The following is a 27,365-nucleotide window of genomic DNA, read 5'->3' as shown; positions in this document are numbered from 1 at the left end:
CCATAAAACATTGCTGAAAGAAATTAGACACTCTGAATAAATGGAAAGACACCCATTTTCATGTACTGGAAACTTACTATTTTGTTCAGATGACAATATTCTTCAATCTAATCTACAGATTCAACAATTGCCTTGGGGCACCTGGCTGGCTCAGTCAGCAGAGCTTGTGACTCTTGATTTCAGGGTCATGAGTTCAAGTCCCACATTGGGTATAGAACTAACTGAATTTAAAAAAAAAAAGCCAACTGCCTTTTTAGAGTAGCAGATAAGCAGATCCTAAGAGTCATATGGAATTTTAAGAGATCCCAAGTCATCAAAATACTTTTATAAAGAACAAAGTTGGAGGGGCGTCTGCATGGCTTAGTCAGTTAAGTGGCTACCTTCAGCTGAGGTCATGATCCCAGAGTCCTGGGATCGAGCCCCATGTTGGACTCTCTGCTCAGCAGAGAGCGTGCTTCTCCCTCTCTCTCTGCCTGCCGCTCTGCCTGCTTGTGCTCTCCCTCTATCTCGCTGTCAAATAAAGAAAATCTTAAAAAAAAAAAAGAACAAAGTTGGAGGACTCATACTTCCCGATTTCAGAAGTTACCACGAAGTTACAAAACAATGTGGTAGTGGCATCTGGGGAAAAGAACTGAGAGTCCAGAATAAACCCATACAATTAATTTTCAACAAGGATGTCCCAACTGTTCAATGGAGAAAAAAAGAGTCTCTTCAGCAAATAGTATGGGACAACTAATACCTGCATATAGAATGAAGCTGGATCCTTACCTCATATCATATATAAAACTTAGATTAAAAATAATAAAAGAAATTGGGCGCCTGGGTGGCTCAGTCGCTTCAGCTCAGGTCATGATCCCAGGGTCCTGGGATTGAGTCCCACATCGGACTCCCTGCTTGGCAGGAAGCCTGCTTCTCCCTCTCCCACTCCCCCTGCTTGTGTTCCTGCTCTCCCTATCTCTCTCTCTCTGTCAAATAAATAAATAAAATCTTAAAAAAAAAAAAGAAATAGATTAAAACTTGCATATAAGGGGCAAATCTATAAAGCTTTTAGAAGAAAACATGGGGGGAATCTTCATAAGCTTTGATTAGGCAAAGGTTTCTTAGATATGACACCAGAAGCATGAACAACAAAACAAGGGATAAATTGGACTTCATCAAAATTAAAAATTTTGTGCATCAAAGGACACTATCAAAGAGTGAAAAGATCACCAACTGAATGGGCAAAAATAACTGTGAATCATATGTCTGATGAGGGTCTAGTCCCCAGAATATAAAAAGGAATGCTCAAAACTCAACAACAAAGACAAACAACCCAATTTTTTTAAAAAATGGGCAAAGGACCTGAACAGACATTTCTCCAAAGAGAATTATACAAATGACCAATGAGTACATGAAAAGATGCTCGATGTCCTTAGTCATTAGGGATATGCAAATGAAAATCACAATGAGGGGCACTTGTCTGGCTCAGACAGTGGAGCATGCAACTCTTGATCTCAGTGTTGTAAGTTCAAGCCCCACGTTGGATGTAGAGATTACTTAAAAATAAAATCTTTAAAAACAAAAGAAATAAAGAAAAGAAAACCACAATGAGATACCACTCCACACCCACTAGGATGTCAACAGTGAAAAATAAAACAAAAAACCCCAGAAAGTACTAAGTTGGCAAGGATGTGGAGAAATAGCTAACATACACTGCTGGTAGGACTGCAAAATGGTACAGCCACTGTGGAAAATACTTTGGCAGTTCCTTTATAAAGCTAAACACAGAATTACCATATAGCCCAGCAATTCCATATCTAGGTATATACTTGAAAGAATCAAAAACAAGTGTTCAACAAAAACTTGCAAATGAACGTTCATACAGCATATTCACGACAGCTAAAAACTAGAAACAATTCAAATTCAGATAAATGGATAAACAAAATGTATTCATACAACTGAATATAATTTAGCCATTAAAAAATAAAGTACTGATACATGCTATAACAGGCTGAACTTTGAAAACATCATGCTAAGTAAAAGTAGCCAGACACAAAAGGTCACATATTGTGATTCCGTTGATACGAAAGATTCAGAACAGGTGAATCCATCAAGTCAGAAAGCAGATTGGTCTGTGCCAGGGACTGTGGGTAGGAGAGAACTGGGAGTGACTGCTTAATGGATACAGGGTTTTCTTTCGGTGTGATGAAAATGTTCTGGAACTAGATAGTTGTGATGATCGCCCAACATTACGAATGTACTAAATGCCACAAAGTGTATACTTTGGTGAATTTTACGTGCATTTTTCCGCAGTTTAAAAATTATTTTTAATTTGGGCGCCTGGGTGGCTCAGATGGTTAAGCGTCTGCCTTCAGCTCAGGTCATGATCCCAGGGTCCTGGGATCGAGTCCTGCATCGGGCTCCCTGCTCCTTGGGAGTCTGCTTCTCCCTCTGCTTCTCTCTCTCTCTCTCTCTCTCCGTCTCTCATGAATAAATAAATAAAATCTTTAAAAAAATTATTTTTAATTTAAAAAATTCTTGCATGATAAAATATAACAAAGTCTCATATCAGGAAAGGCAATGGAAGAGTAAAACTGTAGTAAAGGTAATTTATAAAAGGTTAATATCTGAATTATTTATAAAGATTTGACACAAATAGGATCAATATCCAAAGTTATCAGGCTAAGTGGTCAAAACTGATGCACAGATTATAAACCAAGAAATAATTACAGTAAAATTCCTCACATAAAAATGGAGAGGCTACCAGAAAGTAAATGCTTACTGAAACATCTTTAAGGAATTATTATATTCTAAATGCCTTATAAAGAAGTTAAAAAGCAAATGTGGCCAAGCCATAGGGAAATAAATTAAGTTAAAAGCTCCAGTGACATTGTGAAACTGTTCTAGAGAACAATCTAACAATATGTAACTGGAACTATAAAACTTGTTAGGTACTTTGTCCTAGGAATTTCAGTTTGGGGACTACTTTTAAAGGAACACACTCAAAGTAGGAGAAGCAGGAAATAATTTGAAAATAAGATATTCATAGCCATGACAACATGAGAAAATATGAAATAATTTAAATTATCAATAAAAGAGTTGAGCTAAATGAACTTTTATTATTGCTTAAGCACAATGGAATATATGCCTGTGTCTATATATGTGTGTATGTGTATATGTATATATCTAATATTACAACTGTGTAACTATTTGATAGGTTAAAATGCATGTAAAGATAATGCTAATGTAAATGTGCTCCCATTGATTTCAACTCTGTAGATACAGTGAAAAGAATTTGGAGTAAGAGTTTAAAACTCAACAGGCTCTTTTAAATAAGTTGTAGAGAATAAAAATTTCCTGGCAATTATTTTCCAATCACATTCTTTACCCAAAGATCAGTAAAAAAAATAGAGATATGGCAACAGTAAAAAGTTTTCCAGGATAAACTATAAGTTTAGAAGAAAGTCTTAAATGAATTAAGATACTGAATTAAGGGGCGCCTAGGTGGCTCAGTCGTTAAGCATTTGCCTTCGGCTCAGGTCATGGTCCCAGGGTCCTGGGATTCTGCTCAGCAGGAAGCCTGCTTCTCCCTCTCCCACTCCCCCTGCTTGTGTTCCCTCTCTCGCTATGTCTCTACCTGTCAAATAAATAATAAAATCTTTAAAAAAAAAAAAGATAATGAATTAAGATATTTTGTTTTGCCCTTACTACCTCTTTCTGTTGAGATAAAAGTTTTCAGGCCAATTCCTCAATAAGACTTAGAGAAAAATCTTTTCACTGTATTTTTTTTTAAAGATTTATTTATTTCAGAGGGAGAGAGAGAGAAGCAGACACCCGCCAGGCTGTCTCGATCCCATGACCCTGAGACCATGACCTGAGCAGAAATCAATAGTCAGACGCTTAACCAACTGAGCCACCCAGGCGCCCCTCATTGTACTTAAACATTAGGAGCACCTGGCTGGCTCAGTCGGAAAGGCATGCAACTCTTGATTTCAGGGTTGTAAGTGCGAACCCTACGCTGGGTGTAGAGATTACTTACAAATAAAATCTTTAAAAAAAAAAAAAATTTGTTTTTAGCCAATGTTTAGCCAATTGTTTAATAAAAATGTTTTTTCAGGGTGCCTGGGTGGCTCAGTTGGTTAAGCATCAACCTTCGGCTCAGGTCATGATCCCAGGGTCCTGGGATGGAGTCCTGCATTGGGCTCCCTGCTCAGCAGGGAGTCTGCTTCTCCCTCTGCCCCTCCCCCTGCTTGTTCTCTCTCACTCTCTCTCACTCACGTGCAAAAATAAAATAAATAAACTTTTTTAAAAAAATGTTTTTCAAATGATACTTGATTCAGTCAACATATATGGATGCACTTTAAAATATCAAGGAAGGAAAGTTAGTTAAATGTATGCAAAGTATATATTCATATAGATGAAGAAATATGAACGACTGTCCAGAGACCAATAAAAATACCCTGAATAGATTTAAAAATGTAACATCCTGCAGTCCTCACTGACCTAAGAGATACATCCTGTCCAAATTCTATTACCAGAATTTTTTCTTATACTTCCTAAGAACCTGCCAATTAGAGAATTATGCAGATTAACAGCTACTGTCTACTTATCAAAATTGATACCTCTGAAACAATTAAGCAGTGATACTTTATTTGTTCAATTTCTTTCACTTCTCTCCTAACAGCTAAATGAAGCACACTGCAACTGGAGGGAATAGAAAAGGAAGTAGCATTGAGCCTTCTACTATGGCAATCTCCCCAGGTCTATATATTTCCCAAAATTCATTTTTCAAAACTATTTATCTTCTCCTCCTAAGCAAAGTTTTCATTCATTAGCCTAACAAAACATATCTTTTTTCACTTCTCCAAAAAAATGTTATAGTCATAAAAACTAATGGCATTGTTAAAAAATCAACTCACCTGAAGTTTATTATTTAATAATGAAAAACATGAGCTTTTTAAAGTCTTCTTTAAAATATCTCTATCCATTTAAAACCTGCTTTCCTTTTAATTTAACCACCATCATACTTTCTATATGCATATAACTTCATGTTCATTAGAAATTATAATAATGAAGATCCTAATTGAGCCTTGTAAACATATTATATTTAAATCTTTTCAGCATAACATTCATCAACTGATTCTTACTTTGCTTCAACTTATGGAAATCACCGGCTCTATCCTTGGTAGATTGCTTTAGTATATCTGCTTGAATTCTGGGTACACTCTCCAAGTTCGGGCCTGGAATTAAACGCTGAAGAGGATTGGAAGGGTTCTGTTTTGAAGTTCCAGGGTTTCCATTGTGATGTCCATGAGAATCTATAGCATAAAAACATCAAACCAAAGTCATATTTCACAGAGGAATTTCACAAGACCTGCTTTAGAAAAGGTAAGACACACTGTTGTCTGATATTGGGTAGTCAGGTAGCCTTTTTTTGTTTTTTTGGCTTTATTCTAATTTCTTTAATCAAATCTTACAGCCAATGTGATTTTAGATGTGTGAAGTTTAGTAATCATTTCTAGGTGAGTATCTCTAGTACTGATTATAAACCTATCCAATAAAGAGATACATAGTAGAAACCCAAAGATTTAAATGGCATTAAGAGCTGTATCTTTTTCTCCCTTCAAACTTGGTATTGCTATCAGAAATCTCTAGTCTTGGGCGCCTGGGTGGCTCAGTTGGTTGAGCGACTGCCTTCGGCTCAGGTCATGATCCTGGAGTCCCGGGATCGAGTCCCACATCGGGCTCCCTGCTCAGCAGGGAGTCTGCTTCTCCCTCTGACCCTCTTCCCTCTCACGCTCTCTATCTCTCATTCTCTCTCTCTCAAATAAATAAATAAAATCTTTAAAAAAAAAAGAAATCTCTAGACTTTAAGCCATTTTTTTAAGCTTTTATTTATTTATTTGTTGGGGGGTGGGAGAGCGCGACACACGCAGGCAGGGGGAGCAGCGGGCAGAGGGAGAGGGCGAAGCAGGATCCCCGCTGAGCAAGAAACCCAATGCGGGACTCCACCCCAGGACCCTGGGATCATGACTTGAGCTGAAGGCAGATGCTTAACTAACTGAGCCACCCAGGCGTCCTGTCTCTAAGTCATGTTCATCTACACAGTGACTCACAACTATTAAAACTTTTTTTCAGTTTATTTATTTTTTAAGTAATCTCTAAACCCAATGTGGGGCTGAAACTCATGACCCCAAGATCAAGCAAGAGTCACATACTTTACTGACTGAGCGAGCCAGGCACCCCATGTTAATTCTTGATTATTTCTCCCTTTCTTGCTTTTAAAGATTTTTTTTTTTAAAGATTTTATTTATTTATTTGACAGAGAGAGAGAGCATAAGCAGGGGGAGCGGCAGGCAGAGGGAGAGGGAGAAGCAGACTCACCACTGAGCAAGGAGGCCGATGTGGGACTGGATCCCAGGACCCTGGAATCATGACCTGAGCCGAAGGCAGACGCTAAGCCACCCAGGCGCCTCATAAAGATTTTATTTTTTAAGTAATCTTTACACCCAACATGGGGCTCAAACTCACAACCCTAGAGATCAAGAGTCACAGGCTCTACCGACTGAGTCAGCCAGGCGCCCCACGTTAACTCTTGATTCTTTTTTATTGGTAACTCCTGGATATAACTTTTCTTTCCCCCATTCCTCTTTCTTCCTCATCAAAAACTTGATTTAGATCCTTACTATAATTAATTTTAATCATATCAATTCAGATTTTAGGGAACATTTCTATAAAATCAAATACATATTCAGTAGAAAACAGATACATTTATAAGTATGGAGTAGGGAGTTGAATACAGATGGATATAGTAGTTAATAGAAGGACTCTGTGAGATTAATTTCAACACATTTTGAAAAGGGTAAATACATACAGACTGGCAGAGATGAAAAGGAATATAGTCCAGAGTGGCAGAACAAATAATTCTTCTACTCTTAATAACACTTAAGACAAAGTGCATTTTTAAATGATTATTTCTCCCCAAGCTTCGATCAATCATTGGGAAACATATAACATTAACTAGAAGAATGAATGCTACTTCACCATGCTACTAGATGACATGTTTTATGCACTATATAACAACACTTGACCAGTAAATTGGTTTTCAAATGGAATTTTAAGAATAAGACTTCATACCTGGAACCACATTTGGGGAGAGAGGTTGTCCAGTTGGAATATGGGAGACTGCTTGATGACTTTCATATTGAGAAACGGAAATAGAGGGTTTCCTTAGAGCTAAAAGAAAAAAGAGATCCATATTATTCCTGTCAATATTATAATTTCTAAAAACCAACCATCATGAATCTATTTGCACTGCAATAATCCTATGATGCTTATTTTAATTTTATAATCTTTATAGTTGATATATTAGCTAACTTATGGTTACCAAGTGATACATTGTACTATCCATCACAGATTTTGGTGACAAATAAATCTGACCAGGATATAAAATAGTTGGAATTCTATGTTTTGTATACCACTATATCCCCAATACCTAGAATAAGTGGCACATAACAAAAGCTCAGCTAAGATTTGATGAATGAATAAATGAATCTCTTCAGATACAGCAAGATCTTTTTCTGTTGATAAATAAAAATTGACATTTACAGATTAGGTGAAGCAATGAGAATATGCTACTGTAAGTTGCTCAGATTTTAAATAAAAACTAAAGATGACTGATGGAACAAGTTGAATTTTATTTTTGAAGAGGGAAAATTTGTATTTTGTACAAAGAGCTTCACTAAGAAAGATGTATACACGTCTAGCGGGGACTTTATTCTCTCTTAAGAAATGAAGGCAACAGGGAAAGATCATTTTCCACTCACTACCACTAACTCTACAGTTTCCTTGGGTAGCTTAACAAGATAGAAAAGCAGAGAGCAAAGAAGGAAACTAGAGAGAAGGGAAACAGAGGAGAGCCCATCTCTAAGATATGATTAGTGCCACATTTTATTCTGGTGGCAGAGACAATGTGTTCCTATTTCATCAGATTCTTCCTGGTCACAGAAGATCAGCCTTCCTTACAGTTAAGGGACGTAAGACTAGGTTCTGACTCTGAGGATATAAGTGAAACTGAATGTGCCACTTCCAGGTATGGCGATAAAATCTGTGCAAATCACCTACAATCTCTCTTCCCTCTCTGCCACAACTCAGGATGGTACATGTGAAGATGAATGATATCAAATAATGAAAGAGACATTGCTTGGAGGAGAGCTACAAGAGAATCATCCAACCTGCATGAGACTGTAAAATTAACAATAAATAAATCTTTCTTGTTTTAAGCCACTGCAATTGGGAGTTGTTTGTTAACATAACACAGCCTGATCAATTCTTTCTTTCTCTCTTTTTTGTGGGGGGAGGGGCAGAGGGAGAGGAAGAGAGAGACTCTTAAGCAGGCTCCATGCTCAGCACGGAGCTGGATGTGGGGCTTGATCTCATGATGCTGAGATCATGACCTGAGCCAAAATCAAGAGTCAGATGCTTTACAGACTGAGCCACCCAGGCACCCCACAGCCTAATGAATTCTAACTAGTATACTTGGGTTATTTTTATAATCTTGAAAGTTTATTTCAATGACTGTATTTCATTTATTATTACATAGATTTCTAAACTTAAGGACTCAAGAGTTTAAAATTCACTCTAAGAAAGCAACTTACTCAAATTTACAGAAAGTTGAGGTTTTCTATATCTCACTATATTCCCATTACCCTGTTTCTATTTCTAGCTTCAATGTCCAACACCCACTTCTGCACATAAGACAGCTAAGTAACAATCAGCTAACATCTTAAAAGAGCTTGCTGGGTTTAATTAACATAATTTAATTAATATATATTATATTATTATACATAATATAATATATATAATATATTATATTATATAATATATAATTAATATATATTTATATATATTTATATATAAATATATAATTAATATAATATAATTAATATAATTTTTATTTGCTAACAGACTCTGAGGACATTAAGCATCTGGTCGATATATCTGGAAAGAGAAGTCAGTCACGATCTACAAATTTTTTATAGATTTGTATCACCATAGCTAGCTCTGGCACTACTAAAACCAGAAGACAAGAGAGAGCATCTCCACTACTAAACAACAAGTAATTACAAACGTCCTTAGCTTTATAGAATAATGCCTCCTGCTCAAGAACAAGGTGACTATTTGGAGGCAAAGCTATGATTTAGATAGGTGAAAAAACAATGCTGGATTAAAAAGAGCCTCTGTAAAACATCCAGAGGGGTTTAGATACAGTATAAACAGAGTAGTAATATGGAGCCCTTACAAGTTTGATATGAATAATACATGTTCCTGGAGAAAATTTACAAAAAGCACAAAGCACGAAGAAATTTAAAACTGTAATTCCACCACATACAGGTAACCACTGTTATCATTTCAAGACTATCTCTCTAACGTTTTGTGGGGATTTTTTCCTGTGCATTATACTATACACCTTAAACAAAGATAGGGTCCTATCATACATACTATCTTATAATCTGATTTGTATTTAATATTTTATACCTATCCTTCTTTGTCATCCCATTTTCTTCTACAGCATTCCCAATGGTAATGCTGAATCAAAACTTCCAATTTAGTGTTAACTATACTTCAACTAAACAAATAATTAAAAAACACAAACAAAAAACTTCCAATTTAATAGGCTTGGCTAGAAAGATCTGGGTAAAGAAATGCCACAGGGATCTTAGAACCCCACAAACTGCATCACCTAAGCTAGATGGTAAATAGACTTCTACTACTTAAGAAAAAGAAATGTGTGTTGTGTAAACATTTCAGTTTCTATGCTTTTATGTTGACTTTTTGTTTACTTTCCTTTTTTCTTTCTTTGAAAAGTTCCTTTTTAAGAAACTCCAGCCTTGGGGCGCCTGGGTGGCTCAGTTGGTTAAGCATCTGCCTTCAGTTCAGGTCATGATCCCAGGGTCCTGGGATGGAGCCCCACATCGGGCTCCCTGCTCGGCGGGAAGCCTGCTTCTCCCTCTCCTTCTGCCCCCACTCCCGCAAGCTCATACTCTTCTCTCTCAAGTAAATAAATAAAATCTTTAAAATAAAAAATAAAAGGTAAAAACTCCAGCCTTGTTTTTGTTGAACTAAGGGAAAAGGTAATTTACCTATACCTAGGACAAGACAGAGGCTTCCCCCAAGGGTCAGAATGAATAGTTACAGTCAGTGATACCAGAACAAATGAAGACCTAGAAAACTACTAGTGGGCTTGAAGATAAGTGAGAGTGCTAATCTCACTCTCCAATTTCTATAGGGTTGTTCAGACTTTTTTTCTATACACATATAAGTATCTAATGTTTATTCCACAAAAGTGAGATATTATACTTGCTTTCTTGTAACCTGCTTTTTTCATTTAAAAAATAGTATATTTGTATGTTAATAAATACAGCTCAACATTATCATTTTTAACAACTACATATCACACTTTATGGATATAACAAATTTAATGAATTAACCCTCTAACACTTATATAACTTACAATTTGTCATTATAATCAATTTATATGTCAGTATAATCATTTTTACACCTACATGATAGAGTAAATTCTCAAGGAAGTACTAAGCAGTAGGGCAAAAGCCATATGTACTTCTTAAATTAAGAGAAACTAAATAAATGTGAAATTGAAGTCAATAAAAGTGTGGGAAAAAAATCAGACACTAAAGACTGCAAATGGTAATTTATATTAAAGCATTTCTAACTTTCTATATATTTTACCCTGGTCCTCTCCATTGAGGACCACTGAGAGCCAGGAGAAAGTATACAAATTGACAGAGAATAGCACGCTGCTATCAGATAATATTAATAACTAGGCTACTAAAATATATATATCATTGATAAAGCCATTATTAAGGAAAAATACCAAAGGTAAAATGGCAAAGCCTAGTTATGATAAAGACAAAACACAGGACACAAAGTCACTTGGAGCACACAGCTTTTATCCTATTACTCAGGTTCTGGGTTTTATATTTTTTATAATGGAGAGCTATCAGTATGGAAGTTCAATCATTCAACAATATTTATCATTCAACAATATTTACCAAGTGTCCATTATACGCTAGGCACTATTGAAAAACGAGATTCAGGAGCACTGGGTGTTATATGCAAACAATGAATCATGGAACACTACATCAAAAACTAATGGTGTAATATATGGTGATTAACATAACATAATAAAAAAATGGATAAACAACTAATTATCACCAAGAAAAAAAAAAACTGCAGATTCAACAGTAAACAAAACAGACCAAGTTATTGCCCCCATAAAGCTTACATTCTTGTTGGGTAGATAATAAGTAAATAAGAGTATGTATAAAATATAAATGTCAGAGTGAAAAGTTCTATGTATAAAGTAAAACAGGGAGATATGATAGAGAGTGGTGGGAGATTCTACTTTAGATAGTTTGGTCAGGGGAGGCATTTTCAAAGAAGAGACATTTAAGCAGAGTGAATGAAACATGGAAGAAAAACATTCAGGCAAAGACCATCAAGTACCCACAAAGGCCTTAAGACAGGAGCATGCATAGCATTATCGGAGGAACTGCAGAGAAAGAAGTGAGGGGAAAGTGTTAGAAATGAGGTCAGAGAAGAAAGAAGGATCTATATTAGAGACACAACACTTAAAAAGTTAAGAATAATTGGTTAGGGGGCTGGGGGGGCTAATGGTTGGGACTACTCTTGGCAATTCCAAAGGAGGTAATAATGTACTAATTATAGTAACTGTAGTTCCCATTTTCTGACTGCTTAGTATAAACCAGGCACTAATCTCATGTCACCCTTAAATCTATGTGAGATAGATACACCTTTCACAGATGAGGAAACTGAAACTCATGACAGAAGAAATGAGATATACATTTCACTTGACTTAAAAATTCAAAGTAGTCATTTCTGGAAAAACTGGCTAAGATGCTTATAAAAGGTGATAGAAGGTTTAAGGTTAATCCTTCTTCACTTCTCTATTAGCTCTCAGTTGCAGTCCCTACTCTGAGAGCCAAAAAAGAACTGTCTGCATTTCCTTTTTCCAACGATAAGGCTACAACCTTAAAAATGTTCAAACCTTCCAGTTTCTGTCTTATAGGGCATCACAATCCAGTGACTATGACTATGGAGAAGTAAGATGGCACTAATAAGCAACGGTCCTCAACTCAACAGATACCACCCTGGACATAATGAATAAGGGGGTGGCACCTAGGTATCTATATTTATTAAAAGCTCCAAAAGTGGTTCTGTTGCACAGCCAAAAGAATAAAAGACAGAATAAAAAGCATAAGCTTTGGAGTCAGACAGACCAGGACTTAAATCATGACTCTGTAATTTATTAACTGTAGGATTTTGGGTTAGTGACTAATTTCTCAAAGCCCTAGTCTTCATCTGAAAAACAGGGATAATACCATTTACTCTGCATGATTGATTTGGTGGCTAAGTAAGAATATTAGCTAAAGAATTATGATACAAGCCTAGAAAATAGTAGGTGTTCAATATATAATGAAGTTGTCAAAGTTAAGTATTAATCCTTAGAAAGAAAAAAGAATTCAAGATTCATGTTGAAAAAACAAAAACATTTAAATGTAAAACTACTGGCCCTGATTACAAAGTTTGCTCACACCCAGAGGAGTCCTGATGAATGTTTACTTATAATAATGTTTTGGGAAGTTATGAAACTCTAACTGGTAAGTGCCCATAAATATATTAATCATCTTGAAGCGCGAACATTAAATACAAAACAATGATGTAACATTTTTGTTACTTTGTTCTGCATACAGGAACAGACATAACATGCTTGTAAATTGCTCAAATATGAGCCAGTGGAACCACCTCCGCCCTCTGAGCAATAAAGGTACATGTCTAAAGAGACTATTAAAATGATGTTCTCATATGGCTCCTAAGACCTGGCCTGTGAACTTCAGCTCCTTCAAATTTGGGGATCCATTTATATAATTTTAAAAGAACAACACAAATTTCCACTGCTAGCCATGAGAAAGAAACCAGTATTGGACTTATCCTCTTACAACCCGAACTTTTTTAAATATGGACAAAAATATATAAGACAACTGTTTTCAGGCATTGGACAACCAGCAGCACAAGACTAACTCTTGAAAAAGGGGGTGTACATGAGATAGGCAATCTTAGTGAGCAAAGGAGGCAGAGATCATCAGAGTTTGGGCTGCTCAGGTGGTTGGAATTTGTAAGACAGAATACTACAAAGAAGCTGTGTGGAGTGAAATGGAGGAGAGAGATAAGCATGGATATTCCTCTTGGGTCTTTGGCTGAGGCCTCAGCTATATATACACAGGGTTAAGACTCTAAAGGGGCTAACAGAAAGCACTTACTGCTGCAGGGCTGAGAGCTGAACAGAAACAGGTCATAAAGCACTTGAAAACAATGCATCTTTGGCCTGGCCAAAATAGAGAATCTTCACTGAGCATCCTGAGCATTCAGATGAGATGCTACAAGTCCTACTTTAAAAATAGGGATCACGTCCTACAGTTAAGAATCATGCCTTCAGACGAAGAACAAAATCAAAACCGACCTGTCCTGACAAAGCATAAAATCAAGTCTGACAGAATCAAGAGCATTCACCAATAATTGGACTGTCTACCAGAATAAAAACTCAGCACCCTTTAAAAGACAACAAACTCCACACTTCTATACAATAGCATTCATACAGCACACAATAAAATTACTAGACATACAAAGAAGCAGGAAATATGACCCATAATCAAGGAAGAAAGCAATCAATAGAAACAGACTCAAATATGATCCAATTGCTGAAACTACAGACAAGGACCTGTAAACAATTGTTTTTACACACACACACACACACACACACACACACAGATTTAAAGGAAAGACATCCAGTGGAGAAATGGAAACTAAAAAAAGAACCAAACAGAAATTCTAGAACTCAAAACTCATCTGAAATGAAAAATACATCAGATGGGCTTTGAACAACGGACTAAACACCATAGAAAAAGGGGTCAATGAAACTGAAGACAGCTCAAAGGCATTAAACGAACAGAGAGAAAAAGTATTGCAAAAAAAACTGAATAGAAATTCAGTGACCTCTGAGATAATAAAGCAGTCTAAAATACATGTATCATGAGTTCCAGAAGGAGAAAAAAGAGAATAGGGCAGAAAAAAATTTGAATATCTGAATTTGAATGAAGGCTGAAAATTCCCCAAATTTGGTAAAAAAAATCAACCCACATATTGAAGAACCTCAGGGAATCTCAAGCAACACAAACACAAAGAAAACCAGGAGACCATTTCAAAGTATATCTTAGTAAAACTCATGAAAATAAAATCTATAGAGAAAATCTTAAAAGCAGTTACCAAAAAAAAAAAAAAAAAGAAAATGCATACTACCAGTACCTGGTTGGCTCAATTAGGAGAGCACACAATACTTGATCTCACGATGTGATTCAAGCTCCACATTGGGCATAGAGCTTACTTAAAAAGAAAAAATACACACTAATACAAGGGCACAACAAAAAGAATGATGATGGCTAGCTTAGAATCAGTGGAGTCTATAAGACAGTGGAACTGAGTTTTTAAAGTGACAAAAGAAAAAAAAAATCAACCTGAATTTCTTTTTTTTTGTTTTAAGATTTTATTTATTTATTTGTCACAGAAAGAGAGAGAGCACAAGCAGGAGGAGGTGCAGGCAGAGGGAGAAGCAGGCTCCCCGATGAGCAAGAAGCCTGATAGGGGACTCAGTCCCAGGAGTCTGGGATCATGACCTGAGCCAAAGGGAGATGCTTACAGCTGAGCCACCCAGGGGTCCCTTGAATTTCTATATTCAACAAAAATACACCTCAAAAATGAATATGAAATAAAAATATTTTCAGATAAAAGTTGAAAAAATGTTTTGTTAGAAGACCTGCATTTCAAGAAGTGTTAAAGGAAGTTCTCCTGGCTGAAGGGAAAATAATAATCAAGATTGAGATCAGAATCCAGGGGCGCCTGGGTAGCTCAGTTAGTTAAGCATCTGACTCTTAGTTTTGGCTCAGGTCACAATCTCAGGGCCATGAGATCAAGCCATGAGTGGGGCTCCATGCTCAGCAGGGAGTCTGCTTGAGATTTGTTTCCTCTCCTTCTACCCACCCCTCCCCCTGTTCTCTCTCTCTCTCTCTCTAAAATAATTAAGTAGGAGAGGGAAAACATGGCAGAGGAGTAGGGGATCTGATTCCAAACAGTCCCCAGAATTGAGCTGGATGTCTACTAGACCATTCTGAACACCCATGAAATCACCTGAGATGTAAGAAGATAGATCTGGATCTCTACAAAAAGAATATCACAGGCGGTTGGTTTTGAGGTTTGAAGTGGGGAGCCGTGATTCCACGGTCAAATATCGGAGGATAAATGGAAGGGGGAGGGAGCCGAGCCCTCGGGATCCTACACCACCGGTGATTGACAGCCTCCCACACTGGGGATGAGGCACAGACTCACAGACTAGTAGCGATGAGGAAAGGACTTTAGGGCAGTCCCCTGGGTGGAAACCCAGAGCAGCGAGGTCCCACGTGCAAACTGGGGGTGGCTGGCAGTTTTAGAAGCACAAAGGGCAGAGAGGTGCCCTAACCTGAAGGAGAGGACTGGGAGCGCTGCTGAGGGTCGCACAACCCAGGACACTGCAGTTTATAGTAGCACAGACAGAAACGGAGATAGTGTGGCCTGGAGAGCTCACTGAAGAACAAACTGCGATCTCTCTGCTCTGAGATAGAGGGCTGGAAATGATCTCTTCTGCTCTGACTCTCGGAAGAGACTTGGAAAGCCACCAGGGAAAGAGCCACCAGGGAACAAAAGCCCCAAAAAACTGGTTTCCACTGAGCCCATCCCCCACAACAGGGGGCAGGGCAACTCTGCCCAAACAGGGTTGCCTGAGTAACAGCGTGACAGGACCCTCCCCCAGAAGACAGGCTGGGAAAACAAGAGGCCAGCAACCCTAAGGTCCCTAGAAAACACATGCATCTTTCTTGGGTTGTGGTCAATAATTTGGACTCTATACATTCCCTCAAACACCCCTCAACAGAATGACTAGGAGGAGGAACCCCCCAAATAGGAAAGACTCACAGACTATGACTTATAACACAGATTTACAAATGGATTCAGATATAACCAATGTCGTAGAAAGAATTCAGGGTAGCAATTGTGAAGATGATAGCTAGAATGGAGAAATCGGTTAATGACAACATAGAGTCTCTAAGGGCAGAAATGAAAGCTGAATTGGCAGAACTTAAGAATGCTATCAATGAGAGCCAATTTAGATAATCTAACAGCTAGGGTAAGCGAGGCAGAAAAATAAATCAGTGATTTAGAAGACAAATTAATAGACAAGAAGAGAAAAGAGGAGGCCAGGGAAAAACAACTCAGAATCCATGAAAATAGAATCAGAGAAATAAGTGAGACCCTGAAACGTTCCAATGTCAGAATTATTGGGATCCCTGAGGGGGTGGAGAGAGAGAGAGAGGACTAGAAGATATATTTCAACAAATCGTAACTGAGAATTTCTCTAATCTGGGGAATGAAACAAACATTCACGTCCTAGAGGCAGAGAGGACCCCTCCCAAGATCGAGGAAAATGGGCCAACATCCCGGCATGTAGTAGTAAAACTCGCAAATCTCAGAAACAAGGAAACCATCTTGAGGGCAGTTAGGGGGAAGAGATTCCTTACAAACAGAGGGAAGAACATCAGAATAACATCAGACCTATCCACAGAGACCTGGCAAGCCAGAAAGGGCTGGCAAGACATATTCAGGGTACTAAACGAGAAGAACATGCAGCCAAGAATACTTTATCCGGCAAGGCTGTCATTTAGAATGCATGGAGAGATGCAGAGCTTCCAAGACCGGCAGAAACTGAAAGAATATGTGACCACTAAGCGGCCCTGCAAGAAATATTAAGGGGGGTTCTTAAAAGGAGAACAACCCCAAGAGTGATATAGAACAGAAATTTACAGGGACAATCTATAAAAACAAGGTCTTCACAGGCAACATGATGACAATAAATTCATATCCTTCAATAATCACTCTCAACGTAAATGGCCAAAATGCTCCCATAAAAAAAAAATGCTCCCATAAACAGCACAGGGTTGTAGACTGGATGAAAAGACAGAACCCGTCCATATGCTGTCTAAAAGAGACTCATTTTGAACCTAAAGATACATCCAGACTGAAGGTAAAGGGATGGAGATCCATCTTCCATGCCAACAGACCTCAAAAGAAAGCTGGGGTAGCAATATTTATATCAGACAAATTATATTTTAAACTAAAGATTGTAGTTAGAGACACAGAAGGACACTCTATCATTCTTTTTTAATATTTTATTTATTTATTTGACAGAGAAAGAGATATTGAGAGAGGGAACACAAGCAAGGGCAGAGGGAGAGGGAGAAGCAGGCTTCCCGCTGAGCAGGGAGCCCGACATGGGGCTCGACCCCAGGACCCTAGGATCATGACCTGAGCCGAAGGCAGATGCCCAATAACTGAGCCACCCAGGTGCTCCGACACTCTATCATTCTTAAAGGGTCTATCCAACAAGAAGATCTAACAACTGTAAATATCTACGCCCCCAACATGGGAGCAGCCATCTACACAAGCCAACTGTTAACCAAAATAAAGAGTCATATTGATAACAATACGTTAATTGTAGGAGACCTCAATACTCCACTCTCAGCAACTGACAGACCATCTAAGCAGAAAATCAACAAAGAAACAAGAGCTTTGAGTGACACACTGGACCAGATGGACCTCATAGATAGAAACAGCACATTCCACCCTAAAACAACAGAATGCTCATTCTTCTCGAGCACACATGAAACTTTCTCCAGAACAGACCATGGGTCACAAATCAGGTCTCAACCGATACCAAAAGACTGAGATTATTCCCTGCATATTCTCAGACCATAATGCTTTAAAACTGGAACTCAATCACAAGAAAAAGTTTGGAAGAAATTCAAACACTTGGAAGCTAAAGACCACTCTGCTCAAGAATGTTTCGGTCAACCAGGAAATCAAAGAAGAACTTAAACATTTCAATGGAAACCAATGAGAATGAAAACACATTGGTCCAAAAACTATGGGATACTGCAAAGGTGGTCCTAAGGGGGGAAATACATAGCCATCCCAAGCCTCACTCAAAAAAATAGAAAAATCCCGAATTCACCAACTAACTTTACACCTTTTTCTTTTTTAAGATTTTATTTATTTTTTGACAGAGAGAGACACAGCGAGAGAGGGAACACAAACAGGGGGGCTGGGAGAGGGAGAAGCAGGCTTCCTGCAGAGCAGAGAGCCCGATGTGGGGCTCGATCCCAGGACCCTGGGATCATGACCTGAGCTGAAGGCAGATGCTTAACGACTGAGCCACCCAGGCGCCCCTAACTTTACACCTTAAAGAACTAGAGAAAAAGCAACAAACAATGCCTAAGCCACGCATCAGAAGAGAAATAATTAAGATTAGAGCAGAGATCAATGAATTAGAAACCAGAAACATAGTAGATCAGAGCAACAAAACTAGAAGCTGGTTCTTTTAAAGAAATAATAAGATTGAGGGCGCCTGGGTGGCTCATTCGTTAAGCATCTGCCTTCGGCTCAGGTCATGATCCCAGGGTCCTGGGATCGAGCCCTGCCTCGGGCTCCCTGCTCCGCAGGAAGCCTGCTTCTCCCTCTCCCAGTCCCCCTGCTTGTGTTCCTTCTCTTGCTGTGTCTCTCTCTGTCAAATAAATAAATAAATAAATAATCTTTAAAAAATAAAAAAAGAAATAATAAGATCGATAAACCACTGGCCAGACTTATCCAAAAGAAAAGAAAAAGGACCCAAATTAATAAAATTATGAATGAAAGGAGAGAGATCACGACTAACACCAAGGAAATAGAAACAATTATTAGAAATTATTATCAACAACTATATGCCAATAAATTGAGCAACCTGGATGAAATGGATGCCTTCCTGGAAATCTATAAACTCCCAAGACTGGAACAGGAAGAAATTGACAACCTGAAGAGGCCAATAACCAGTAATGAAATTGAAGCAGTGATCAAAAACCTCCCAAAAAACAAGAGTCCAGGGTCTGATGGATTCCCTGGGGAATTCTACCAAACATTCAAAGAAGAAATAATACCTATTCTCCTAAAGCCGTTTCAGAAAAATAGAAACAGAAGGAAAGCTTCCAGACTCCTTCTAGGAGGCCAGCATCACCTTAATCCCAAAACCAGGTGAAGACCCCATCAAAAAGGAGAATTTCAGACCAACATCCCTGATCAATATGGATTCCAAAATCCTCAACAAAATCCTAGCTAATAGGATCCAACAATACATTAAAAGGATCATCCACCATGACCAAGTGGGATTTATTCCCAGGATGCAAGGGTGGTTCAACATTCACAAATCAATCAATGTGACAGAACACATTAATAAGAGGAGAGAGAAGAACCATATGGTCCTCTCAATTGATGCAGAAAAAGCATTTGACAAAACACAGCATCCTTTCCTGATTAAAACTCTTCAGAGTGTAAGGATAGAGGGAACATTCCTCAACTTCATAAAATCCATCTATGAAAAATCCACAACGAATATCATTCTCAATGGGGAAAAGCTGAGAGCCTTTCCCTTAAGATCAGGAACACGGCAAGGATGCCCACTCTCAACACTATTGTTCAACATAGTACTAGAAGTCCTAGCCACAGCAATCAGACAACAAAAAGAAATAAAAGCTATTCATATTGGCAAAGAAGAAGTCAAACTCTCTCCTTGCAGACGACATGATACTTTATGTGGAAAATCCAAAAGATTCCACCCCCAAATTACTAGAACTCATACAGCAATTCAGTAATGTGGCAGGATACAAAATCAATGCCCAGAAATCAGTTGCTTTCTTATACACCAACAACGAAACTGTAGAAAGAGAAATGAGAGAAATGATTCCATTTACAATAGCACCAAAAACTATAAGATACCTCAGAATAAACCTAACCAAAGAGGTAAAGGATCTACACTCTAGGAACTACAGAACACTCATGAAAGAAATTGAAGAAGACACAAAAGGATGGAAAAACATTCCATGCTAATGGATTGGAAGAATAAACATTGTTAAAATGTCTATGCTACCCAGAGCAACCTATACCTTCAAGGCCATCCCGATCAAAATTCCAATGACATTTGCTGGAACAAACAATCCTAAAATTTGTATGGAATCAGAAAAGACCCCGAATCACCAAGGAAATGTTGAAGAAGAAAAAAAAAAGCTGGGGCATCACGTTGCCTGATTTCAAGCTATATTACAAAGCAGTGATCACCAAGACAGCATGGTACTGGCACAAAAACAGACATATAGACCAATGGAACAGAATAGAGCCCAGATATGGACCCTCAACTCTATGGCCAAATAATCTTTGACAAAGCAGGAAAAAATATGCAATGGCAAAAAGATAGTCTCTTCAATAAATGGTGCTGGGAAAAGTGGATAGCTATATACAGAAGAATGAAACTTGACCATTCTCTAACAACAGACACAAAGATACACTCAAAATGGATGAAAGACCTCAATGTGAGACAGGAATCTATCAAAATCCTAAAGGAGAACCTCTTTGACATCGGCCAGAGCAACTTCTTTCAAGATTCATCTCCAAAGGCTAGTGAAACAAAAGCAAAAATGAACTTTTGAGACTTCATCAAGATAAAAAGCTTCTGAATAGCAAAGGAAACAGTCAACAAAACAAAGGGGCAACCCATAGAATGGGAGAAGATATTTGCAAATGACACTACAGATAAAGGGCTGGTATCCAAGATCTATAAAGAACTTCTCAAACTCAACACCCAAAAAACAAATAATCAAATAAAAAAATGGGCAGAAGACATGAACAGACACTTCTCTGAAGAAGACATACAAATAGCTAAAGACACATGAAAAAATGTTCATCATCATTAGCCATCAGGGAAATTCAAATCAAAACCACATTGAGATACCACCTTACACCAGTTAGAACGGCAAAAATTGACAAGGCAAGAAACAACAAATGTTGGAGAGGTTGTGGAGAAAGGGGAACCCTCTCACACTGTTGATGGGAATGCAAGTTGGTACAGCCACTTTGGAAAAGAGTGTGGAGGTGCCTCAAAAAATTAAAAACAGAGCTACCCTATGACCCAGCAATTGCACTACGGTTATTTACCCCCAAAGACAGAGATGTAGTGAAAAGAAGGGTCATATGCAACCCGATGTTCATGGCAGCAATGTCCGCAACAGCCAAACTGTGGAAAGAGCCGAGATGCCCTTCAACAGAGGAATAGATAAAGAAGATGTGGTCCATATATACAATGGAATATTACTCAGCCATCAGAAAGGATGAATACCCAACTTTTACATCAACATGGATGGGACTGGAGGAGATGATGCTAAGTGAAATAAGTCAAGCAGAGAAAGTCAATTATCATACAGTTTCACTTATTTGTGGAACATAAGGAATAGCATGGAGGACATTAGGAGAAGGAAGGGAACAATGGGGGGGGGAATCGGAGGGAGAGATGAACCACGAGAGACTATGGACTCTGAGAAACAAACTGAGGACTTTAGAGGGAAAGGGGGTGGGGGAATGGGTTAGCCCAGTGATGGGTATTAAGGAGGTCACTTAGTGCATTGAGCACTGGGTGTTATATGAAAACAATGAATCATGGAACACTACATCAAAAATTAATGAGGTATTGTATGGTGACTAACATAATAAAATAAAATTAAAAAACAAAAACCTTTTAATGTATTTTTATAAATTTAGATATTCCCTCTAAAAGCTCTAACCATTAGAGAAAGAATCTTAATCAAAATAATAACTACTACATTGCTTCTTTATTTATTTTTATTTACTTATTTATTTTTAGAAAAGGAAAGGGGGGGAAGGGCAGAGGGAAAGGGAGAGAGAATCTCAAGCAGGCTCCACGCTCAGTGCAGAGCCTGATGCAGGAGTGGATCTCAAGACCCCAAGCATGACCTGAACCAAAATCAAGAGTTGGACACCTAACCAACTGAGTCACCCAGGCACCCTTATGTTGCTTCTTTAAAACATAAGCTTTTCTGGGGCAGCTGGGTGGCTCAGTTGGTTGGGCATCTGCCTTCTGCTCAGGTCATGGTCCAAGGGTCCTGGGATAGAGCTCCACGTCAGGCTCTTCACTCAGCAGGGAGCCTGCTTCTCCCTCTCCTTCTGCCTGCCACTGCCTCTGCTTGTGCTCTCTGTCAAATGGATAAATAAAATCTTTAAAAAATAATAATAATATTTTATTTTTTCTCCTCTCAAATATCACTATAATTACTTCTCCTTAATTTTTAAAAAATTATTTATTTTTAAATAGGTAATTTATGAAATTAACCTTATGAAATTTTGAAACCCAAATCCAAAAAGTTCTAAAGACTGTATGATGAAAACTAAGTCACCTTTTTATCTCTGTCCTCAGTCTTCTTTCCCAAGGGTAATCACTATTACCATCTAGAGCAGCAGTATTCAACAGAACTTTCTGCAATGATGAAAATGTTCTGTACTTGTGCTGTCCAGGATAGTAGCCACTACCCACAGGCAACCATTAAGCACTTGAAGCACTAGTTTGACTGAGGAACTGATTTTTTAGTTCTATTTAAGTTTAATGAAATTAAATAAATACATGTGACCAGTGGCTACTATATTAGACAGTGTAGATCTAGAAAATTCCTCCCAGAAAAGTTGTTTTCAACCTTAGTTACATAATACAATCACCTAAGGAACACTTACACATTCAGTGCCCAAGCTGCATCTCAGACCAAACATATCAAAATCTCTAGAGTGGGACCCAGGCATAATTTTATTTTAACTCCCCAGTGATTCTAATATACAGCCAAGGCCAAAAGCCTCTATTCCAAAATATTAATTTTATAAATAAAGCAGCTCTATCTAATATGCATTTATAAATCAAAAGGAGTAACTTTTTCTAAGTTATTAATCAGAAAAGAACTTCCAATTGTTCAGGTACGTAAAAATCTTTGTATCTATCAGGATTTTCCCCAAAGTAAATCATTAGAGGCAATTTTTACTATGAGGTTAACTGGATCTTAAAACTAGAAAAAAGTTTCCAAGTAAGAAATAAGATTTTTCTCTCTGTTGATACGCATGACATGGAGGAGGATTACATTCTCCTAAAGGACTCTTAAAGATAAATAAGGAAAATACCAACAATCCAATAGAAAATTTGGCAAAAATGATTACCAGGTAATTCATAGAAGGCGGCAACCAAAATGGTTAACATCTGAAGGGATGCTTAATGTCACTAGTACCACGGCATATTTAAGTTGAAATAAGATAGTATGATCATAACTGTCAGATTGCCAAAAAATTAAAGTACAGCAAACCCAAATGTTAGTGAGGATGTGGATAACCAGAAACTTTCATATATTACCAGCAGAAGTGTAAATTGATATTACTGAAGTTAAAGATATTCTATGATGCAAGAATTCTACTTTTAAGTTCATACTCTTGTACACAGTTTTGCAACCATTGTGCTGAGCTATTGAGCTCCTCAACTCTCAGTGACTGAGGAGGGCCTGGGACAGTTAGATCCCTAGTCATGTTTTCTAGCCAGTAGCAGGCTCACCTTTGTAACTCAATATACTACTTAAATATTAGTATCTAGAGACTCTCATATGCATAAGAAGACATAAACAAGAACATCCACTGTGGTATTATTTGAAATAGCAAAAAACTAAAAGGAGTCTTAATGTTTATTATATGCAAATAATAAATCATGGTATATTTATACAATGAAATAAATATAACTGTTAAAAAGCCATGGGTATGACATGGCTAAGTTGCAAAAGCATAAAACTGAGGGGGAAAAAAACAAGTTATAGAATAATATACACAATAAGACACTATTTATTTACAGTTTAAGGCAGCAAACAAAACACTACTTTATAGTTTTATAGATGTTTACAAATGCAGTAAAAGCCTAAAAACATGTATGGAAATTGATACACACCAATCTCAGCATAGTAGTTACCTCTGGGGAAGAAGAGACAGGAATAGGATCTGGAGGGTACACAAGGATGCTTCAACTTATCAGTAATGTTTTATTTCTTTAATAATAACATCAATAACAAATATCTGAAACAAATGTGGCAAAATGTAATGTTATTTTTGTGGCTTTCTTTTGCGGAGATGTAGGTACTTGGCTATTCATTATATCATTTTGTTTTATTATATGTTTGGAATGTTTTTTAATCTAAAAAAGATTAAAAACTAGTGATATAAATATGTAACTGTCTAACATAACAGGTGCCTAAAACAGCATAAAGATAAATACCCAGGTAAGTGTCTGGTAACGGGTTAAATTATAAAACTCCTATAAAATCTTGGTGACTAGCTCAAATCAACATTAAAAACAAACAAAACCCACTGAGATGTGGCTGTATGGTTTGGGGAGCTCAGAAGCTGAAACGTCATGTTAATAATAGGCACATGCTATATACCTCTTGCCTGTTTCAGAGCTACATTTTAAGACAGTTCAACCCTGCTCTGTTATAGTTTCTAGTATAGCCTTGGCTATCACAAATAAAACAACACATAGACATCTATTTTAAAATGACAAGGATGTGTTCTTTTCTCTACTTCTGCTGTGGGGTTACTGCATCTACAGCCATTAGGGACTCCACATATACACCAGAACTTGCACAGGCATTAAGAATTTTGGCATAGACCACTTCAGAGAGAAAAAGACAACACTCAGTAAAAGGAATGACAAGAAGGTAACAAATATGTTTCTAATGATATGCAATAATCATAATAATAACAATTGTAACTAAGATTTATATAGCAGTTGCTATATGCCAGGCACTGTTCTACGTGCTTTACATTTAAATCTCATATTCACACTATGAGGTTGGAACTGTTGTTATCCTACTCCATAGATAAGGATAAGAGCAAATAAATGGTCGTCACACACCTATTAAAAGATGGGAGCCATGGGTTTGAGTCCTGGCAGTTTGTTTCCAGATACCACTGCCCCATCACTAAGGATATTCTGGTAATTCAAGCATACACATTTACTGGGACCTTGTTACGTGTAAGGCATCATACTAGGAGCTCAAGGTACAAAGACATGACATAGCTTTCCTTTCCGTTTGCATCTGACTGACTACACAGCTCAAAGTTTCTTTTCACCAGTTACTATATCAAAATAATCTTTATACTCAAGATACATACCTAAATAATTAAGGGTATCTGTTATAAACAATGATTTTCAAAGCAAAGCACCAACAGTTTAATGAGGCTCAAAAATTAATCCAGAGGACTTCCGGTTTCTGGTTCCACATGTAAGGAGCTTAGGAGTTGCCACACTATCATTATAAGTAAAAAGCTAAACAGGCTGCAAAATCAACAAGTCTTCTGTATAGGAGAGAATAGGACACAGGGCAGACCACTGTCCCTAAGAACAGAGAGACAGAAAGGTGAATACAGTAAGTCACAGCTTACAAAAGAGACTCATGAGCAGAAATGGCCACTGGAACCAGTGCCAGGCAGGAAAACCTGAACTGTAACTGATGTGCAGTGTGGACAACTCATTGAAGCCTTAGTGTGGATAATTGAGAGAGTTAAAAATTCCAGGGGGACCCAGTCATAAGGAGGCTCCCCACAATATTGTGAGATTCGCCTCCAGCTCAACTATATTCCCATAGTAAGTAGTGGGGGGGGGGGGAATCCCCTCAGGCAGGAGGAAGGGAAAAGGAACCATTCTGAAATACACGAGAGCACTTTGTTCTTAACAAGGCCTGCCCCCGGGAGAAACTAGGTAAACAGAGCCTAATTTGCTAGGGTATTATCCTGAGAGCCTAAGTGACCTTAATTAGAAAAATACCCAACTTCAGCCCACTCTAGCCATCCTGTCCCACCTAAGGGAAAGGAAAAAAACTGAAAAAGCTTGTCAAGTTCACAGACCAGAGGCACAGACTCGCTCTAAAAGAATAGAAATCATAGGACTAAAGAACACTTCACAGTCTTCACTACCTCACACCTCACTAACACATTACTAAAGGCCTACTTACAGCAGTAACTATTACCTCATACATCATGTCTGACTATCAACAGAAAACTCCAAGTCATACCAAAAGGCAAAAAAGCACAATTTGAAGAGACAGAACTAGCATCAAAGAAGGAATTATCCCAAACCAGGAATTTAAAACAACTTTGATTAATGTGCTAAAGACTCTAATGGATAAAGTACACAGCATACAAGAACAAAGAGCCAATGTAAGTAGAGAGATGGAAATCCCAGAAAGAACCAAAAAGAAACGTTAGAGATAAAAAAACACTACAACAGCAAGGAAGAGTGCCTTTGATGGGCTTATTAGTAGACTGGACACAGCTGAGGAAAGAAGCTCTGAGCTAGAGGATCAACAGAATCCTCAAAAACTGAAAAGCAAAGAGAATAATGGTGAAAAAATAACAGAATATCTCAGACAACTACAAAATGTATAACATATGCATAATGGGAATACTAGAAGGAGAACAAAGAAAAGAACAGAAGAAATACTTGAAACAATAATGATAGAGAATTTCCCCAAATTAATGTCAGACACTAAACTGCAGGTCCAGGAAACTCAGAGAACACCAAGCATTAATAAGTGCCCCCAAAAGACAACATCAGAGCATATCATTTTCATTACAGAAAATCAAATATAAAGAAAAATTAAGTCAAAAGACAGGCCTCTAATCAGCCATAACAGTGTAGACAGTGTCTACATATAAATATTTTTGGCATTAATCCTAAATTTACATAAAATGTATACATTTTTTGGCGTTCCTCCCAGTTCTAAGCTACAGTGCTGCAACTGTTATATGAATCAACATGGCAAATTCATACTATAAAAATCAGACATGAATTTGTTGGCATCTCATCAAAAGTAGCATTGTTCATCCCTATTCATTCTAATGAAATGGTTGTATGCTTTTTTTAATCAAGCAGAAGCAGCAAGATAGAATTTTTGCCCTACTAAAGTGGTTCATGTATGAAAGACATATATAAAACCACTGTCTTGATAAGCACAATATACCTAAAAATGCTCAAGATAAGATCTTTAAGACCTTCTGCATTTCCATTTCATTTAACTCTAACTCTGGAATTCCTTGGTGGCCAGCTATTAAATTATGATAATGGACCAATGAGAAAATAAATTGAGACACTACACATTTAAAGTAGCAATAACAAAATTTTAACTTAAAAACTATGCACAAAAGAGGTTAAAAATTATAAATTTCAATGCAAATATATTTTTGTGTATATATATGACATCAAAAATAAATGCATGCAAGCAGGTAAACAACCCTTGCTCATATATCTCAACAGG

At 37.6% G+C, this 27,365-nt stretch overlaps 1 protein-coding gene across 6 annotated transcripts in view; it reads right to left on the bottom strand.

The window, feature by feature from the left end:
• Positions 1-27,365, bottom strand: part of GOLM2 (golgi membrane protein 2) — a 126,229-nt gene that overhangs the window by 39,590 nt on the left and 59,274 nt on the right. For all 6 annotated transcript variants that reach the window (XR_003515639.2, XR_003515640.2, XM_027569590.2 and 3 more), the window contains exons 7-8: positions 7,117-7,215; positions 5,127-5,297 (exon numbers count right to left, since the gene is read on the bottom strand). Coding sequence is in view for 4 of the 6 variants with exons in the window: in XM_027569590.2 (XP_027425391.1) it covers positions 5,127-5,297; positions 7,117-7,215 (270 nt within the window). In the remaining 2 variants the exon portion in view is untranslated. The remainder of the gene's footprint in view (positions 1-5,126; positions 5,298-7,116; positions 7,216-27,365) is intronic.

Source organism: Zalophus californianus, chromosome 6 (genome assembly GCF_009762305.2).
Source record: "Zalophus californianus isolate mZalCal1 chromosome 6, mZalCal1.pri.v2, whole genome shotgun sequence".
Taxonomy (NCBI): domain Eukaryota; kingdom Metazoa; phylum Chordata; class Mammalia; order Carnivora; family Otariidae; genus Zalophus; species Zalophus californianus.
This window is presented reverse-complemented; position numbering and strand designations above follow the sequence as displayed.